Genomic DNA, 19,143 nt, shown 5'->3' with positions numbered 1-19,143 from the left:
GATAGCACACAGTGTAACCACACACTTCATCTGGGGCATATGTCCAGTGATAATGTCTACCTGACAGGTGATAGCACACAGTGTAACCACACACTTCATCTAGGGCATATGTCCAGCGATAATGTCTAACTGACAGGTGATAGCACACAGTGTAACCACACACTTCATCTAGGGCATATGTCCAGTAATAATGTCTAACTGACAGGTGATAGCACAGTGTAACCACACACTTCATCTGGGGCATATGTCCAGTGATAATGTCTACCTGACAGGTGATAGCACACAGTGTAACCACACACTTCATCTAGGGCATATGTCCAGTAATAATGTCTAACTGACAGGTGATAGCATAGTGTAACCACACACTTCATCTGGGGCATATGTCCAGTGATAATGTCTACCTGACAGGTGATAGCACACAGTGTAACCACACACTTCATCTAGGGCATATTTCCAGTAATAATGTTTAACTGACAGGTGATAGCACACAGTGTAACCACACACTTCATCTAGGGCATATGTCCAGTAATAATGTCTAACTGACAGGTGATAGCACAGTGTAACCACACACTTCATCTAGGGCATATGTCCAGTGATAATGTCTACCTGACAGGTGATAGCACACAGTGTAACCACACACTTCATCTAGGGCATATGTCCAGTAATAATGTCTAACTGACAGGTGATAGCACACAGTGTAACCACACACTTCATCTGGGGCATATGTCCAGTAATAATGTCGAACTGACAGGTGATAGCACACAGTGTAACCACACACTTCATCTGGGGCATATGTCCAGTAATAATGTCGAACTGACAGGTGATAGCACACAGTGTAACCACACACTTCATCTGGGGCATATGTCCAGTAATAATGTCAAACTGACAGGTGATAGCACACAGTGTAACCACACACTTCATCTAGGGCATATGTCCAGTAATAATGTCAAACTGACAGGTGATAGCACACAGTGTAACCACACACTTCATCTGGGGCATATGTCCAGTGATAATGTCTACCTGACAGGTGATAGCACACAGTGTAACCACACACTTCATCTAGGGCATATGTCCAGTGATAATGTCTACCTGACAGGTGATAGCACACAGTGTAACCACACACTTCATCTGGGGCATATGTCCAGTAATAATGTCTAACTGACAGGTGATAGCACACAGTGTAACCACACACTTCATCTAGGGCATATGTCCAGTAATAATGTCAAACTGACAGGTGATAGCACACAGTGTAACCACACACTTCATCTAGGGCATATGTCCAGTAATAATGTCAAACTGACAGGTGATAGCACACAGTGTAACCACACACTTCATCTGGGGCATATGTCCAGTGATAATGTCTACCTAACTGGTGATAGCACACAGTGTAACCACACACTTCATCTAGGGCATATGTCCAGTGATAATGTCTACCTGACAGGTGATAGCACACAGTGTAACCACACACTTCATCTGGGGCATATGTCCAGTAATAATGTCTAACTGACAGGTGATAGCACACAGTGTAACCACACACTTCATCTAGGGCATATGTCCAATAATAATGTCTAACTGACAGATAATAGCACACAGTGTAACCACACACTTCCCACATAAATGCTCACTAGATTGATTCTGACTTACATCATCATCATCTTCTTCATCTTCACATTCAAATGTATTGTAAATATGATTATAACTGTTTCTATTAGTGTGCCACATTACTTTCTCTGTAACATGTGATTTCACAGTACGACTCTCAGAGGTCATCGGTTTTATTGTTATGGTCCCAGAGGTCATCGGTTTTATTGTTCTGGTCTCAGAGGTCAACGGTTTTATTGTTATGGTCTCAGAGGTCATCGGTTTTATTGGTCTGGTCTCAGAGGTCATTGGTTTCATTGTTCTGGTCTCAAAGATCATTGGTTTTATTGTTCTGGTCTCAGAGGTCATCGGTTTTATTGTTCTGGTCTCAGAGGTCATCGGTTTTATTGTTCTGGTCTCAGAGGTCATAGGTTTTATTGTTCTGGTCTCAGAGGTCATCAGTTTTATTGTTCTGGTCTCAGAGGTTAACGGTTTTATTGTTATGGTCTCAGAGGTCATTGGTTTGGACAAATTGATATCTGAGGTCTCTGAGTTCATTGACCGTTTTGTTCGTGTGTCAAAAGTTTTTGACTTTTTCATTCTGGTTCCACAAGACATTGATTTCACTGTTGTGGTTTCTGAGCTTATTGACTGTCTGTTTCTTGTATCAGAGTTTTTTGACTTGTTTGTTCTTCTGTCAGAGCTTACTGGTGATATTTTTCTTGTTTCAGAGCTCATTGGTGTTATTGTTTTGGTTTTAGAACTCATGGGTGGTCTTGATCTGCTCCCAGAACTCTTTGGTGGAACTAATAGTGTGCAGGTTTCAGCTCTGACATCACAATTTTTTTTTGTTCTGAGGTTTGAGGTTGACTTCACCTCGGTTACAGGCTGAGATGTTCTTGTCTCAAATCTAGATTTAGAAGTCAGTGGTTGCACTGTTTTTTTCTTTGAAGATCTAGGTTTGACTGTTTGTTTCTCAGTCTTTAAAGTAACTGGTTCCAAACTTGATTCATACACCAATTTTGGAGAAGCTGTTTTTTTCCCTGTTCTATAAGTACCACCCATATGAGTAACTCTGCATGGTTTTAGACACACAGCAAGTGATTTTAAGTTGTAATTTATCTCTTGATTTGATTTGCTTATCTGATGATATCCATTTTGGTTTTCAAAATTCTCTTTTAATTGCTGCTTATGTTTATCTATCTTTGTAGATTGTTTTGACCTTGTTTGTATGTCATCTATGACATGAGACATGTTGCACAAGTTTTTCTCTGGAACCTGCTGCATCTTTGACTCTAAATTATGCAATATAGAATCCCCTTTCAACCTCCTATCGAATTTTTTCAATGGTGAACTTTTGTGGCATTTTTGGTACTTTTTCCTATCACTGGGGAGTAAGCTTCCAGAATTATGACTGTCTTCACTAAGTGTTGATTTTTCTGTTTCAGAAGCTGAACATTCCTGATGAATTTGTGTATCACAGGAGTCATTATTTCTATGCTTTCTTTTCTTGGTTTTTGCTGTAGAATTACCATTACACTGAGCAGGTTCATCTCCAAGCATTCTCTTATTAGTTAATTTATAATAAGAATGAAATGCGGCATTGTTAGTTGCCATAGGAAACTGATTCATGGATTCACTTCCAGGTAAAGTTTTCCGGCGCTTGTATTTTCTAGTTTTAACAACGGGCTCACGAGTGGTATGTGCAAGTTCATCTTTGAACTCTGGATGGATGCTTATGACTTGACTGTCATTTGCAAGACACCTTCCCGGACAGCTTTTTGGAATAGGTACGCTACGTAAAGACACTACTGGAGATTTAATCCCAGTATTCAAAAGTTCATTTTTGATGACATCCTCTTCATTTTTCATTTGGACGTTAACCACTTGCATTATCGGCATTGGTCTGATTACATCGGGGTAACTTTGATTAGAATCCAGAACTTGCTGTCTTGCTGATGAAACGTTTTTCATTTTGATACAATTAGCCATATTATTATTATTACTAGGTGTATATGTGTAACAATCTGGGTCTACCACGCCTCTGCTCTTCTTGAACACTGTAACAACACACAAAGAAACAAACATAAGATTATTTAGTAATTAAATGTAAAATTCACATCAATTACAAAGGCTATGAACTTAAAACAAACTACCTAACTAACATAACCTACAACATCTGCTGTAATAGAGTTCAAAAGACAAACAAGCAGCCTGTCGGCTGAGATAGCTTCGCTGTTAGCAATGCACATTTCAATTAAAGACCTGAAGATATAAGAAAATGAACAATATGTATAGTATCAAAATATCACTTTTCACCAAAAATGACAAAAATATTCATCAAAATTAGATATTTGAAGATATCATCACGAAATGAACAAATCTGAGAGAGGTCCACATGTAGTACCTATATATGTAATATCAAAGCAATTGGAAATGCGGTTTTTTAAAAAAAATAGAGATTCATCAAAATTAGAGATTTGAAGATAATAATCATAACGAAATGAACAAATCTGAGAGGGGTCTGCCCAAGTTACATATACACCAAGTATCAAAGCAATAACAATTGTAGTTTTCAAGAAGAAGTTGAAAAAGTATAAAGTTGACATGAACGACACACAATCACTTATATGATAAGCTCCGCTCGACTAAGTCGACAGTGGAGCTAAAAAGTTTAATCTCCTAAATATTTGCATTCCTGCTAAGGCATCCCATAAAATTACCTGATGTGAAGCTGGATGGCAATAAAAATTGAGTACAGATGAGAGGATAAAGAAATGGATGTTGAAAGGCATCAAGTGGACTCAATCTCTCATCTGCAGAACAAAAACAAAAATGTGTTAAAATGTTTCAAGTCAGATCTATAATTAAGAAGAATGTGTCTCTCTTTATCATATCATTACAATGTTTGTCAATAGAGGGCAGCTCCAGCAGTGTATAAAATATGACGTCAATATCTTTTTGTACTTTATTATAAAAAGCAAATATTTGATATTTATTTGTTAGTTCAGTTTTGATTTCACTGAGAAAGTACATAATGTGTACAGCATTTATAGAAGCCATTTACTCTGAACTGATCACTATTATTAATGACAGATAATACCATACATCTTAACAAACCTGGGTTATATTTGAGTATACCAAGTAAAAATGAGATGAAATGCACAACACCAGATGGTTCACTCTCATTCTTCACTAGTAGTTTGGACAGTAGACTCTGAAACTTTTCACCTGTACAAAAATAAACATTGAAGTATAAAATTGCTCTGAGAATTAGTTATAGTTAGATTGAATGAGTCTTGGTTACCAGTTAAATTGTTGCTCATTTGGCGTTGGTGGTCTATATTTGGAACTGAGTATGGGTTTAGACTGCTGAAATTCTTGTGAACCGGATAAAAATAGCAGATGAAAATTTGTTCACAAAATAAAAATAGTTTGGTTGCCAATGGAAATACCATGTGAATTTGCATATCGATGGTGAAAATACTGAAAACATTATTGCTTGGGTGATATGCAAATTAGTTTCAGTCAAAATAAGTGACTGTTGTTCAAATTTCATTTCACTTGGCAAGTATTTTCATGTACCCCAATGGAAAAATATCGTACTTCTAAATATTGTTTATTTCTGCTATGTTTCGAAAAACAGTACTCCTGAAGCGACTACTTTGTTTGCTCTCGGACCTCATTTGCATATGGGTTGTGGAAATACCGATTTTGATTTCAGGGACGAATCAAAATAAACTGCAGTACATATGTAATATAAAGTTAACTTATTTATTTATTATGAAATTAGCCCTATAGAAGTCATTTGCAGGAGACTGAGAAGTCAGTGTTGACCACTGGACTCGTCTGAGTGGTATCTCGTCTTTCATCTCTCTGGCCACTGAATCATTCAGTCAAGAGTTGGTTTTGTGGATGTTTTTAGTCCAGATCGTTTCAACTTTCTGTGTTTAACACACTAGTACAGTTTGTGATTTCTACAAGCCAGGCTTGTGTAGTATTTTGCTAGTTTTAGCCAACTGATGAGGTATGAATATTTTTGCTATTGTTCTAACCATGTGCTCAAGTGTTCGCGACATATGCTTTGTTCATTTATTCTTTTGTTCACTTTCATTAAAATGTTGAACTTTTGAGTATTATTCGCGTGAATTGTAATCTTGATTCAAATTATTTTTCTCAATGTAATTTATTGTATTTTCACATCGTTTAAAGTTTCTGTAATTTTGTAGTGAGCTTTACAGTCTCACTCTCCTATGTAACGAGATGGTATGTGTTGTAAATGTGTTGTACCAGTTCCCAACCTCATCCATATATTATTTTTCCTTGGTCACACTTACATAATACAACTAAATATAGTACAGAACTTTATCTTGACAATTACATTACAAAGATTAAAGACCAGACAAGAATACATGGATACAAAAATATTGCATTACACAATCTAACTCTATTTTATATAACTGAACATGCAATCTCTAGGATGAACTACTGTGAAAAACTTTAGCTGGAATTAATTTTCACTGAAAAGACTTTTTGTGTTTTGTATGGAATTTATTTTCACTGTTTTTTGATGAATTGAATGTAAAATATAAAACAAGCAGACTATCGGCTGAGATAGCTCCGCTGTTAGCAATGCACATTTCAATTAAAGAACTGAAGACATCATTAGAAAATGAACAATATGTATAGTATCAAAGCAATCGGACTTACAGTTTTTAACAAGAAGTCGAAAATATCACTTTCTACCAAAAATGACAAAAATATTCACCAAAATTAGAGAATTGAAGATATCATCACGAAATGAACAAATCTGAGAGAGGTCTACATGTAGTATCTATATATGTAATATCAAAGCAATTGGACTTGCGGTTTTTAACAAGAAGTCGAAAATATCACTTTTTACCAAAAATGACAAAAATATTCACCAAAATTAGAGAATTGAAGATATCATCACGAAATGAACAAATCTGAGAGAAGTCCACATGTAGTATCTATATATGTAGTATCAAAGCAATTGGACTTGCGGTTTTTAACAAGAAGTCGAAAATATCACTTTTTACCAAAAATGACAAAAATATTCACCAAAATTAGAGAATTGAAGATATCATCACAAAATGAACAAATCTGAGAGAGGTACACATGTAGTACCTATATATGTAATATCAAAGCAATCGGACTTGCGGTTTTTAACAAGAAGTCGAAAATATCACTTTTTACCAAAAATGACAAAAATATTCACCAAAATTAGAGAATTGAAGATATCATCACGAAATGAACAAATCTGAGAGAGGTCCACATGTAGTACCTATATATGTAGTATCAAAGCAATTGGACTTGCGTTTTTTAACAAGAAGTCGAAAATATCACTTTTTACCAAAAATGACAAAAATATTCACCAAAATTAGAGAATTGAAGATATCATCACGAAATGAACAAATCTGAGAGAGGTCCACATGTAGTACCTATATATGTAGTATCAAAGCAATTGGACTTGCGGTTTTTAACAAAAAGTCGAAAATATCACTTTTTACCAAAAATGACAAAAATATTCACCAAAATTAGAGAATTAAAGATATCATTACAAAATGAACAAATCTGAGAGAAGTCCACATGTAGTACCTATATATGTAATATCAAAGCAATTGCACTTGCGGTTTTTAACAAGAAGTCGAAAATATCACTATTTACCAAAAATGACAAAAATATTCACCAAAATTAGAGAATTGAAGATATCAAGACGAAATGAACAAACCTCAGAGAGGTCTACCCAAGGTACATATACACCAAGTATCAAAGCATTCAGGCTTGTAGTTTTCAAGAAGAAGTCGAAAAAGTAAAACATTGACACGGACGACGGACGGACAATCACTCATATATGATAAGCTCCGCTCGACAAAGTCGACAGCGGAGCTAAAAAAAGGTATATTCGCTGGATTTTATTTTCACTGAATCATTCCTTCAGCGAAAATAGTGAAAATGAATTCCAAGAGAAAATATTTCACAGTAACTATGAGCTATTATAAATACATTGTACTTACTATTAGACATTGGATAAGTGGCAACAAACTGCTTTAATTGTGGGAAAAACTTCCCCTCTTTGACAACAGATGAAGGAACAGGACCTAACAGCGCCACCACAGCTTCTAGTACTGATTCTTTTGTTTCTCCTTTAAATAATACATCACCAAAATACAGCTGTATGATAAAGATGTTTAAAATATTTATAAATAATGTGTGTTTGAAGGTGGTAGTACCCTTGTGATATGCATCTATCCGAGGCAATCCTTTGGTGTTGGAAGCCCAGAGATGACAAAATGGTGAAAAGTACTTTTCAAAAACTTCCACCATGACCATTCCAAATTCGAAATTCACATTTCCTTAAGTAGGATGTAAAAAATTACAGCTCGCTGTGACTTATGAAGATATTGTGACAATATATATAAGAAACAAAATACATGCAATATATTAAGCAGTAGCATAGCAGTGCCAAATATCTGTAAATAGTTGTTAAATTAAATGTAAAATTATTGTTGTTGAGAATTAATGTGAGGAAACATTATGGATGATGTAGGAGGAGCTTTAACTGGTCTGCAGTCAAGGGCTTCCTGGCACGCAAGAATACCTTCTTCAATGGGTGTATAGAGGGACGTCACATCAAAAGTGCCCTTAGGAATCTGACCTAAGTTGTTTAGTTTTTTGTAAGAAATGTGTAGTGTCTTTTATATGTGATTGCAAGGATGTTACCATGATGTCAAAAACAATATGTTGGCGAAACAAAGACGGAGATCAGAACCAGATTTAATAACCACCTATAGACAGTGAGACACAACCAGGACACACCAGTAGCCATGCACTTTAATAAAACCAACCATAACATAGACGATATTTCATTTATTGGCATAATAAAAATTAACAAAACAGACGACCACCTTAGAAGAAAACTCGAGTCTATATGGATAGACAAATTGACTACACACACCACTGGACATTAACATCCGCCAGTGAGGGCACATTTATCTAACAGCGCCACCTATTACACCTATAAATAGGTTTCCACCCTCTGTATGGGTTATGCCAATTTACATCTCACGGCATCCCAACAGAGGTAAGTCTTTGTATTACTATTATTTTTGTAAATACATTGTACTTGTAATCACATTTACAAACTGTATCTATTTGTTTTATAACAGTTTTCCTGAAGAAGGCCTAATTCTAGGGAGAAACATTGAAAGGAATAAACGTCATTATTACAGAACTGACCAGGTGTATTGTTATGACAATTTTTGTGTTATTTTCATATATTTAAGTACATGTGCTTCTAATACATCAAGTATGGTGTAATAACTAAGTCTAAATTATTGATCAAACTTTCAAAGCAATTGTAAAGAAAGTTTTGTTGTGAAAATTGGATGGAGTTTTTTTGAAAGAATTACTCTCTGACCTTGGAATAAAGAGATGCATCAGTGACTATATTTATTGCTACTTCATTTGATATCTATTTAGGCTTAATTTTGAATTCAATTGACTTCATATTTCAATTTAGTTTTAGAACTAGTTCATGCACTGTGAAGCAGAGATATTGTATATTGGAACACGATATGTTGTTGACATTGTCAAAAAGTTCAGAAACATAATATTATTCAGATTTATACGATTAGTTTAGCATCACGTTTACTATAGTATAGAGAGTTTATACGAGCGGGATCCGACTTTTGATAGGCATGCAAGCGTAATTATACAACATTAATGCTTGTAATGCATGAACTGGAATGATTTTATTGTGTAATTGTGATATATTACAATTTTATTGTTAATGGAAATTTACCTATATTATCATTATTGCTAATATACACAACTTGCCACATATGGTCTACCAGTTTTCTGCTGAATTTATAAAATCTTGCATATTAAAGTTGTATCAAAAAAACTTAGTTTAAAGTAGGCAAAAATCCTATGTGGAAGACAAAGTGTTTGCAAGTTAAACTGATTGATAACTGGCATATTATGCCATTTCTGGACTCATTATTTGCTTTCACTACAGTAAAACCTGTTAGGCGTTGCTGTTTGAATTCTGCTTAGGTAGTGTGCTAAACACAACTAACCTACGAATTATGTAATATCATCCTATAACTTAGAAAAGGAAGGACCTCTGGTCTGATGTGCATTTCCAGCTAATCTTCATGAAAAATGCTTGACATTAAAAATTGATTTTGTAATGAAGAATCCTGCATGCAATTCAACGAATTGATAACGTCCTAAGTTAGGGTACAGGCAAACTTCTGATGCGATATCTTGCAAAAACTATAGTTGTTGCATTTATTACAGAAAACATTGGAATACTAATTTTTTGTTTACCTCCGCCAATGTGCACCCTAGTGACCACATGTCAATTTCAAATCCGAACTGTGAACCAAACATTACCTGTGAAGACAAAAAACAAAAACTCATTAGCAAGACTTGCCTTGTAGGCATACAATGGATATGATGATAGCCAGGAAGACAATGGATTCTAGAGATGTATACTACCATAGATGAACAGTTATTACAGTTTGTATGAATAATTCAATTTTATGGCTCATGGGCTCATTAAGATAAAGACGTGCACAACAGATCTAAATGACATGATATAGATAATAATAATAATTCATCATTTTGTGCAATTGTTAGCATCTTTCTATATATTATACTCATTTTGTTTATTTTTAACAAATTTACTGGACTAGGGTTGCATCAATTCCCACCCTGTAAAAGTCTCTGAATTACTGTGATGCATATGGGTTTGTAATGCATTGTATTGCACCTGAGAGAAGCAATATGTGCACAGTAAATTTTAGCACAGTGAAGCATAGTGCATTGTATATAGTAGTGTATATAGTATTGCAGTGCAGCACAGTGTAGTGTATATCACAGTGTATATAGTATTACAGTGCAGCACAGTGTAGTGTATATCAGTGTATATAGTATTACAGTGCAGCACAGTGCAGTGTATATCAGTGTATATAGTATTACAGTGCAGCACAGTGCAGTGTATATCACAGTGTATATAGTATTACAGTGCAGCACAGTGTAGTGTATATCACAGTGTATATAGTAGTAGGAGCAGTGTAGCACAGTGTAGTGTATATCACAGTGTATATAGTAGTAGGAGCAGTGCAGCACAGTGTAGTGTATATCACAGTGTATATAGTAGTAGGAGCAGTGCAGCACAGTGTAGTGTATATCACAGTGTATATAGTAGTAGGAGCAGTGCAGCACAGTGTAGTGTATATCACAGTGTATATAGTAGTAGGAGCAGTGCAGCACAGTGTAGTGTATATCACAGTGTATATAGTAGTAGGAGCAGTGCAGCACAGTGTAGTGTATATCACAGTGTATATAGTAGTAGGAGCAGTGCAGCACAGTGTAGTGTATATCACAGTGTATATAGTAGTAGGAGCAGTGCAGCACAGTGTAGTGTATATTACAGTGTATATAGTAGTAGGAGCAGTGTAGCACAGTGTAGTGTATATCACAGTGTATATAGTATTACAGTGCAGCACAGTGCAGTGTATATCACAGTGTATATAGTAGTAGGAGCAGTGCAGCACAGTGTAGTGTATATCACAGTGTATATAGTAGTAGGAGCAGTGTAGCACAGTGTAGTGTATATCACAGTGTATATAGTAGTAGGAGCAGTGTAGCGCAGTGTAGCACAGTGTAGTGTATATCACAGTGTATATAGTAGTAGGAGCAGTGTAGCACAGTGTAGTGTATATCACAGTGTATATAGTATTACAGTGCAGCACAGTGCAGTGTATATCACAGTGTATATAGTAGTAGGAGCAGTGCAGCACAGTGTAGTGTATATCACAGTGTATATAGTAGTAGGAGCAGTGCAGCACAGTGTAGTGTATATCACAGTGTATATAGTAGTAGGAGCAGTGCAGCACAGTGTAGTGTATATCACAGTGTATATAGTAGTAGGAGCAGTGCAGCACAGTGTAGTGTATATCACAGTGTATATAGTAGTAGGAGCAGTGCAGCACAGTGTAGTGTATATCACAGTGTATATAGTAGTAGGAGCAGTGTAGCACAGTGTAGTGTATATCACAGTGTATATAATAGTAGGAGCAGTGTGGCACAGTGCAGTGTATATCACAGTGTATATAGTAGTAGGAGCAGTGTAGCACAGTGTAGTGTATATCACAGTGTATATAGTAGTAGGAGCAGTGCAGCACAGTGCAGTGTATATCACAGTGTATATAGTAGTAGGAGCAGTGTAGCACAGTGTAGTGTATATCACAGTGTGTATAGTAGTAGGAGCAGTGCAGCACAGTGTAGTGTATATCACAGTGTATATAGTAGTAGGAGCAGTGCAGCACAGTGTAGTGTATATCACAGTGTATATAGTAGTAGGAGCAGTGCAGCACAGTGTAGTGTATATCACAGTGTATATAGTAGTAGGAGCAGTGCAGCACAGTGTAGTGTATATCACAGTGTATATAGTAGTAGGAGCAGTGTAGCATGAAACAGAATGTTTGAGGGCTCACTTCAATTATACTCGAAAAAATTGTATGTGACAGTGTGTATATTATTTGCAATTTGACACTGATAAACTGGTGATTTTCTGAAATTGTTTTGTTTTCATATATTTTAATAATATTTTGCTTTTTTAGTGACAGCTGGAAAGCCCACAAGTGGCTATTCAGCAAATTTGAACATCCTTGAAAAATGCATTGTTGGAGTGATTATTCATCCAAACAAATAGACAAATATTTTGTAGTCAGAGAGAGAGAGAGAGAGAGAGAGAGAGAGAGAGAGACCTGTGTCATCCTATATATCATGTGGAGTACACATGCTATAAGGTATGATTGATTGTAAATCACATATATCTACTTATGTGTATCACACCAAGGTGTCAGTGAGGTTAATCGACATGTGATACTCAACGACCTTGGTATATCTCTAAGTAACTACTCATGTGCATGTGTTACCAATTACGTATATAATACAATAAAAATATAACACCATGTCACGTTCCACCTGTATCTCCACAAAAAATGTTTTAAATTATTCAATTACCTATTCAACTTGTCCTAAGCATTTCTTTCCCTGTCTGAAGCGTGTGTTCATTTATAGGTCAACAACATGCTATATGTCATGAAATATCTAATTTGAATTTATCTACAAACTATTATTTTTGCATAATGATTAAAACAAGTATACTTGTAATGCAGTTAACTTTTATGGGTAACCCTGCAAATTTATTATATTGAAAACAATCTTAACGTCTTCCAAAGTAGTAATATAATATTTTGACATCTTTGTTGTGAACATTTATCAGTAGATGAGAAGAAATGCTTCTTGAAATTGGTTGTTTTGTTTTGTTGATATATGCATGACCTGACCATTTGTGGAAAGTCTCAGCTAATACACTTTTGGGACAAGAATTTCTTGAAACTTTTCTTTATGAAGTTTTAAATTATGATCTTTTAGAAAAGTCAGTGTACAAAAGAGTCGTAAAAATTATCTGTAAATGAAAGTATATGATTTATTCAGTACTACGGGTATGGGCCTATGGTACAAAGTAAGATGAATTGACACTTGTAAAAGAAAATTATCTACAACAATTTGTTGGTTTACATTTGATCAGTTATTGATTTACAAAAGTAGTGAGTTGTGATAAAACTCTAGAATGGTCAATTTGCATAAGGTGCATGATATGAATGCTCCCTATGAATGGAAATATAAAGATAGATATTTCTCTCTAAGCTCATTATATCATGGACATACAAGAAGAAAAATGAAATGAAATTCATCCTTTACCAAGCCCATGTTACATAATTTGCATATTCTTTGAAGTATTGAATGTCAGATTTGATTCAACCTGAAATTTGAGTGATGATGATCTCAACTCAAAAAGCGAAAGTAATAAACATCATCAACTTCTTGCTTTAACCAAACAAACCAAAAGCCATGAGAAAACAATGCCTTGATATATTGATACTGGTAAACATAACGATTTGTGTCTATTTTCAAAATTCTTAATCACAACTTAATAATACACTAGTACCTTAAATATATTAAAGGTAGTCTGCCCAATTCTCCAACAGGGTTTGATGTATTGGAAAACATATTTTTGATGTGATCAGATCAGAGAGATCAGATAACACACAGAAATCAAGGACCAGTTGAGCCACAATTAAAGAATATATTTCCCTCAGCAGTACAACCATGATGCTGGATGAAATGATTCAACATCAAGGAAGCATATTTGTGTAATCTAACACCACGTTGAATAAACCGCATATTTGTGTAATCTAACACCACGTTGAATAGTTGAATAAACCGTATCATCAGCATGGCGGCCTTATTTACCTTAAAGTATGCACTGTTTTGATGTAAAAATGAGTATCTTTGGAACACTTTGAATGTACTACATTTTCAGTGTCAGGGTATGTTAATGACATTACAGTGGATTTAATATCCATTGGTAACTGTATCTGTCACATTGTTTCCATATGGTAACTGTATCTGTCACATTGTTTCCATATGGTAACTGTATCTGTCACATTGTTTCCATATGGTAACTGTATCTGTCACATTGTTTCCATATGGTAACTGTATCTGTCACATTGTTTCCATATGGTAACTGTATCTGTCACATTGTTTCCATATGGTAACTGTATCTGTCACATTGTTTCCATATGGTAACTGTATCTGTCACATTGTTTCCATTGGTAACTGTATCTGTCACATTGTTTCCATTGGTAACTGTATCTGTCACATTGTTTCCATTGGTAACTGTATCTGTCACATTGTTTCCATATGGTAACTGTATCTGTCACATTGTTTCCATATGGTAACTGTATCTGTCACATTGTTTCCATATGGTAACTGTATCTGTCACATTGTTTCCATATGGTAACTGTATCTGTCACATTGTTTCCATATGGTAACTGTATCTGTCACATTGTTTCCATATGGTAACTGTATCTGTCACATTGTTTCCATATGGTAACTGTATCTGTCACATTGTTTCCATATGGTAACTGTATCTGTCACATTGTTTCCATATGGTAACTGTATCTGTCACATTGTTTCCATTGGTAACTGTATCTGTCACATTGTTTCCATATATCCATTGGTAACTGTATCTGTCACATTGTTTCCATATATCCATTGGTAACTGTATCTGTCACATTGTTTCCATTGGTAACTGTATCTGTCACATTGTTTCCATATGGTAACTGTATCTGTCACATTGTTTCCATTGGTAACTGTATCTGTCACATTGTTTCCATATATCCATTGGTAACTGTATCTGTCACATTGTTTCCATATATCCATTGGTAACTGTATCTGTCACATTGTTTCCATTGGTAACTGTATCTGTCACATTGTTTATATTGGTAACTGTATCTGTCACATTGTTTCCATTGGTAACTGTATCTGTCACATTGTTTCCATTGGTAACTGTATCTGTCACATTGTTTCCATTGGTAACTGTATCTGTCACATTGTTTCCATTGGTAACTGTATCTGTCACATTGTTTCCATATGGTAACTGTATCTGTCACATTGTTTCCATATGGTAACTGTATCTGTCACATTGTTTCCATTGGTAACTGTATCTGTCACATTGTTTCCATATGGTAACTGTATCTGTCACATTGTTTCCATTGGTAACTGTATCTGTCACATTGTTTCCATTGGTAACTGTATCTGTCACATTGTTTCCATATGGTAACTGTATCTGTCACATTGTTTCCATTGGTAACTGTATCTGTCACATTGTTTCCATTGGTAACTGTATCTGTCACATTGTTTCCATTGGTAACTGTATCTGTCACATTGTTTCCATATGGTAACTGTATCTGTCACATTGTTTCCATATGGTAACTGTATCTGTCACATTGTTTCCATATGGTAACTGTATCTGTCACATTGTTTCCATATGGTAACTGTATCTGTCACATTGTTTCCATTGGTAACTGTATCTGTCACATTGTTTCCATATGGTAACTGTATCTGTCACATTGTTTCCATATGGTAACTGTATCTGTCACATTGTTTCCATATGGTAACTGTATCTGTCACATTGTTTCCATTGGTAACTGTATCTGTCACATTGTTTCCATATATCCATTGGTAACTGTATCTGTCACATTGTTTCCATATATCCATTGGTAACTGTATCTGTCACATTGTTTCCATTGGTAACTGTATCTGTCACATTGTTTCCATATGGTAACTGTATCTGTCACATTGTTTCCATTGGTAACTGTATCTGTCACATTGTTTCCATATATCCATTGGTAACTGTATCTGTCACATTGTTTCCATATATCCATTGGTAACTGTATCTGTCACATTGTTTCCATTGGTAACTGTATCTGTCACATTGTTTCCATATGGTAACTGTATCTGTCACATTGTTTCCATATGGTAACTGTATCTGTCACATTGTTTCCATTGGTAACTGTATCTGTCACATTGTTTCCATATGGTAACTGTATCTGTCACATTGTTTCCATATGGTAACTGTATCTGTCACATTGTTTCCATTGGTAACTGTATCTGTCACATTGTTTCCATTGGTAACTGTATCTGTCACATTGTTTCCATTGGTAACTGTATCTGTCACATTGTTTCCATTGGTAACTGTATCTGTCACATTGTTTCCATTGGTAACTGTATCTGTCACATTGTTTCCATTGGTAACTGTATCTGTCACATTGTTTCCATTGGTAACTGTATCTGTCACATTGTTTCCATTGGTAACTGTATCTGTCACATTGTTTCCATTGGTAACTGTATCTGTCACATTGTTTCCATTGGTAACTGTATCTGTCACATTGTTTCCATATGGTAACTGTATCTGTCACATTGTTTCCATATGGTAACTGTATCTGTCACATTGTTTCCATATGGTAACTGTATCTGTCACATTGTTTCCATATGGTAACTGTATCTGTCACATTGTTTCCATATGGTAACTGTATCTGTCACATTGTTTCCATTGGTAACTGTATCTGTCACATTGTTTCCATTGGTAACTGTATCTGTCACATTGTTTCCATATGGTAACTGTATCTGTCACATTGTTTCCATATGGTAACTGTATCTGTCACATTGTTTCCATATGGTAACTGTATCTGTCACATTGTTTCCATATGGTAACTGTATCTGTCACATTGTTTCCATATGGTAACTGTATCTGTCACATTGTTTCCATATGGTAACTGTATCTGTCACATTGTTTCCATATGGTAACTGTATCTGTCACATTGTTTCTATATGGTAACTGTATCTGTCACATTGTTTCCATATGGTAACTGTATCTGTCACATTGTTTCCATATGGTAACTGTATCTGTCACATTGTTTCCATATGGTAACTGTATCTGTCACATTGTTTCCATATGGTAACTGTATCTGTCACATTGTTTCCATATGGTAACTGTATCTGTCACATTGTTTCCATATGGTAACTGTATCTGTCACATTGTTTCCATTGGTAACTGTATCTGTCACATTGTTTCCATATGGTAACTGTATCTGTCACATTGTTTCCATATGGTAACTGTATCTGTCACATTGTTTCCATATGGTAACTGTATCTGTCACATTGTTTCCATATGGTAACTGTATCTGTCACATTGTTTCCATATGGTAACTGTATCTGTCACATTGTTTCCATATGGTAACTGTATCTGTCACATTGTTTCCATATGGTAACTGTATCTGTCACATTGTTTCCATATGGTAACTGTATCTGTCACATTGTTTCCATATGGTAACTGTATCTGTCACATTGTTTCCATATGGTAACTGTATCTGTCACATTGTTTCCATATGGTAACTGTATCTGTCACATTGTTTCCATATGGTAACTGTATCTGTCACATTGTTTCCATATGGTAACTGTATCTGTCACATTGTTTCCATATGGTAACTGTATCTGTCACATTGTTTCCATATGGTAACTGTATCTGTCACATTGTTTCCATATGGTAACTGTATCTGTCACATTGTTTCCATTGGTAACTGTATCTGTCACATTGTTTCCATATGGTAACTGTATCTGTCACATTGTTTCCATATGGTAACTGTATCTGTCACATTGTTTCCATATGGTGCAATGCTGATAACAAAGAAACTAGCAATATTGTAGAAATACTGCTCCAATTGATTTATAAAAAGTTGACCATGAGTAGCACCTACAAATGCATGCTTGTTGTGGTATAGTGTACCAGCATGGAATAAACAAAAATTAGTGTCATCAGGGACAGAGGAAAACTAGATTGATCACTGACACTGAATGCCTGGGAACGAGAGATAATTGGGGAACATACATGTCACTTGTACAATATACATGGATGTGTGAAATAAAAAGGAGGGCTTGATCAAATAAGTAATAAAAACTTGCATAGTAATGAATTAATTTACATAATAACTGAAGAGGAAACTGATAAAAATACTTGGGTGCACATATTTCTGACTAAAACAGTCATTATAACTACAGTCTATCTATGGTCAGTTACTGGATTTAGAGCTTTGTCTCACACTTGCAAAGTTCACGCTATTAAATGAGAAATATATGTAAATGGCATGGTCATTAGAGGTAATGGGATAAAAAAACAAGGATAACCATCTGACCCTTTGAAATGAATATTTTAAGCGAACTTCAGCCAATTTGATCCTTTGGGACACCATGTCAGACAACTCTGTGCATACATAAATAACATACTAATGTCAACTGCCAGTATGATGGGTCTTATCAATAATTAAGAAGCTGAGTGTTAATTACTCAAAAAATAAAATGACTGTTATTTGCATAGATTAATCAATCAAGAAGTCTTGGATGTCTTTTTGCCAATGTGACTGTTAATGGTTAGGGTATGGGCAGGATGAAAATAACATCGCAATTTTGCTGCCAAGGTGAAAAGGAATATTTTGATAAAGTTTGATTACAGCTTGGTTGAGGTGAGATTGCTTCAATTCATAAACACAGAGATATCGGTTTGAACACAACACATATGCACACTGTTCTCTGACAGATGATGAGTCCAATTTTGTAGTCATTGACATCAAAATTACAGATACATATACAAACATAATAACACTAGATTCAATTGAGAAAAAGCTACAATAGTTGGACAAGGTGATCCACTAACTAAGTTAAAAAGATGAATTTTCTATAAATTTTAAATATATGACATTTCATGTTACAAAAATGTGGACAGTTAAATAAAATAAATCTGTGTACATAAGCACATTTTTAACCAGTTTTAAGCATTTTATCATTTTATTTGATAAGAAAGTATCACAAATCTCAAAATTTGCTTGGTAACAGAGGGTGAAAAAATCATGTACATAATGTATATAGCATCTTGCAAAGTACTTATTGATGTTACTTCAAAATTATCACAAAATTTGGTTTCATTTTAGTCTATGGAGATTCACAAATTTACATACTGTTGCCTAATATGGAAATATTTACAGTCAACTATTGTCGCCTATTACAAAATGAGCCCTCATCATTTTTAAAATTTCTGATCAAAACCTGTAGCCACATGGA

General features: G+C 35.1%; 1 protein-coding gene across 1 annotated transcript in view; it reads right to left on the bottom strand.

Annotated features, from left to right (window-relative positions):
• The window catches only part of LOC144349509 (uncharacterized), a 123,285-nt gene that overhangs the window by 10,711 nt on the left and 93,431 nt on the right, over nucleotides 1-19,143 (bottom strand). The window contains exons 9-13 of the mRNA XM_085507935.1: nucleotides 9,937-10,002; nucleotides 7,620-7,776; nucleotides 4,702-4,812; nucleotides 4,305-4,397; nucleotides 1,645-3,641 (exon numbers count right to left, since the gene is read on the bottom strand). Of these exons, the coding sequence (XP_085364061.1) occupies nucleotides 1,645-3,641; nucleotides 4,305-4,397; nucleotides 4,702-4,812; nucleotides 7,620-7,776; nucleotides 9,937-10,002 (2,424 nt within the window). The remainder of the gene's footprint in view (nucleotides 1-1,644; nucleotides 3,642-4,304; nucleotides 4,398-4,701; nucleotides 4,813-7,619; nucleotides 7,777-9,936; nucleotides 10,003-19,143) is intronic.

Source organism: Saccoglossus kowalevskii, chromosome 2 (genome assembly GCF_978046115.1).
Source record: "Saccoglossus kowalevskii chromosome 2, keSacKowa6.1, whole genome shotgun sequence".
Taxonomy (NCBI): domain Eukaryota; kingdom Metazoa; phylum Hemichordata; class Enteropneusta; family Harrimaniidae; genus Saccoglossus; species Saccoglossus kowalevskii.
Note: the sequence above shows the minus strand (reverse complement) of the source record. Positions and strands in the feature narration are given on the sequence as shown.